The 2,016-nt window shown below is 39.6% G+C and overlaps 1 protein-coding gene across 1 annotated transcript; it reads right to left on the bottom strand.

Annotated features, from left to right (window-relative positions):
• Window positions 1-972: 972 nt before the first annotated feature.
• On the bottom strand, window positions 973-1,581 carry LOC145682834 (uncharacterized). The gene has a single exon (XM_081754200.1). It carries the CDS (start codon window positions 1,579-1,581, stop codon window positions 973-975), a length of 609 nt encoding a protein of 202 aa, XP_081610326.1.
• Between the last annotated feature and the right edge of the window lie 435 nt (window positions 1,582-2,016).

The following is a 2,016-nucleotide window of genomic DNA, read 5'->3' as shown; positions in this document are numbered from 1 at the left end:
TCTCTTTTAGCTTATCATGAGCTGGTAACAGAGAACGGAACTACGCAAAGCCTCGAAGGTGATTGTGGTTGTTTTACTGCGGAAAAAAAAATCATAGGATGTTTACTTATGCTTGGTTACTAACAGGATGAACAATTACAATTTTGTCAACGTGACCCCGCATTTGCGGAAATTTTGGTTAATAGTTAAGAATCTCTGGATAAGTCATAGATAGATGTGGATAATTCTGGAAATCCTGTTATTGAAATCTTCCGGCGGTAACAGTCACGCCATTCACGTGTGTGCTGGATCACGCCATAATTTTGGGTGCGGTTACTTGCTAATATCCAATCAGAATGCAAAGAGCAACAAGTTTCCATATTTGTGAATCTGACGACCAGGATGTGATGGCTGATGTGAGGTTTTGGAGTGGCCCTTGCAAAAATAATAAAAAGGGACCTCAAGGTCTAGATAATTATTATTCGGGCGGCAACGACGTAGTGACTAGGAGTATAGGAACTCAGACCTTCGGGACACCAAGTTGCAGGGTGTAACAAGACTTCAATTCAAGGTATGTACATGCACAATTGCTATTTTGAGTTCAAGTAATAATATGTCAGTCAGCACTGCAAAATGATTCATCAGTCGATAGTAAAACTCTCACGACTAAGACTAAAAGTCGCATACTCGTAATTCATTTTTCATCTTTGCTAACTCAAATACTTGAAAGTCCATTCAGTTATTCAATCTCTGATAATGTAGTCAAATATCAATGAAGAGGCAAATATCAAATTACTTTTGTAAATACCTAAATTAAATGTCGATGTATACTATCATTTTAGTTGGATAATAAACTAAATAACTTCAATTTATGTTGTCATTTCCCCTAGGTTAATCCACTTTTCCCATGAAAGTCATGGTGTAATTTGATTATAATACTTTTGTGACATCCACTAACTTATAGTGCGAGCAGATCTCATCTTTATGTGGAAATTACGAGCTAAATAAATAAAATGGAGTCTGCACATCGTCACACTTTCCCCAAGCAAACAGATTACCAAACACATGTTCAGTAATTTTTCGTCCGCTGTTCTGGCGAATGAAAGAAGCACATTGGTCGTTCCAGTACACTTTGAGAGGCTTAAATATTGCTCTGTCCAGTGGCTGTAACCAATGAGTTGTGTGACTCGGCAAACATAACAACGAAATCTGATTGTCCATGGACAATTGAATAGCTTCGATGTTGTTATAATGAGTAGTGTGTCCGTCGAACACTAACAGCACCCGACCACAAGGTTTGTGCTCACGAAAATGTTTCAGCCAAAGTAGAAAGGTTGAATCTGTCATATGGCCCGACTCATACATCACTACAACTGACCCAGGGTGCAGCCCATCCTGGAATTCTTCTAGTATTCTGACACCTTTAAAAATAACAAATGGCAATATAAACGATCCACTAGCACTGATACATGCCATCACTGTCACCGTCTCTCCCTTCTCTCCAGTTGTCACTGCGTGTATTGCCCGTTTCCCTTTCGCAGCCAAGACATTTTCCGGTTTGTGAATCAGCTGGATCCCCTGTTTCGTCGCAGTTGAACACATGTGATGCTAGTAGTCGACTTCTGTCCTCATTCTCCATTTGTTCGTCCAGAAGGCTGTAGAACAGATCACATTCTTCCTTGCGTAAAGCATCAGATCGAGCATATGAGAGCGGTTGAGCTTTGAAAACACTGACGTTTCTGTGTCATTGTAATAATGCATTTAACCAGTCATAACCAGCACTCTTCTTTGAGGAATTAAACGGATGTTTCACTCAATTTATTTCGCAATATTGATATGCTATTCGTTTCACATCTGCCATAGTAAGCGGAAACCCCTTATTCTCCAATGTTAATAAATGGTCCACCAACTCCTGTTCCACAGCACCAAGGGCAAGTGGACGCCCTAATTTTGGTTTATAATCTTGATTCTTCTTTAATCTGTGCTGTAAAGTTCTACGTGGTATACCGTATGCGATGCTAGATGTGTAAATTTTCA

The sequence above is a fragment of the Thermobia domestica genome, chromosome 4 (genome assembly GCF_964235325.1).
Source record: "Thermobia domestica chromosome 4, izTheDome1.hap1.1, whole genome shotgun sequence".
Taxonomy (NCBI): Eukaryota; Metazoa; Arthropoda; class Insecta; order Zygentoma; family Lepismatidae; genus Thermobia; species Thermobia domestica.
This window is presented reverse-complemented; position numbering and strand designations above follow the sequence as displayed.

What these genes read in the sequence shown, in the direction of transcription:
- LOC145682834 (XM_081754200.1), bottom strand. Translation starts at nt 1,581, where the DNA reads ATGTGTTCAACTGCGACGAAACAGGGGATCCAGCTGATTCACAAACCG.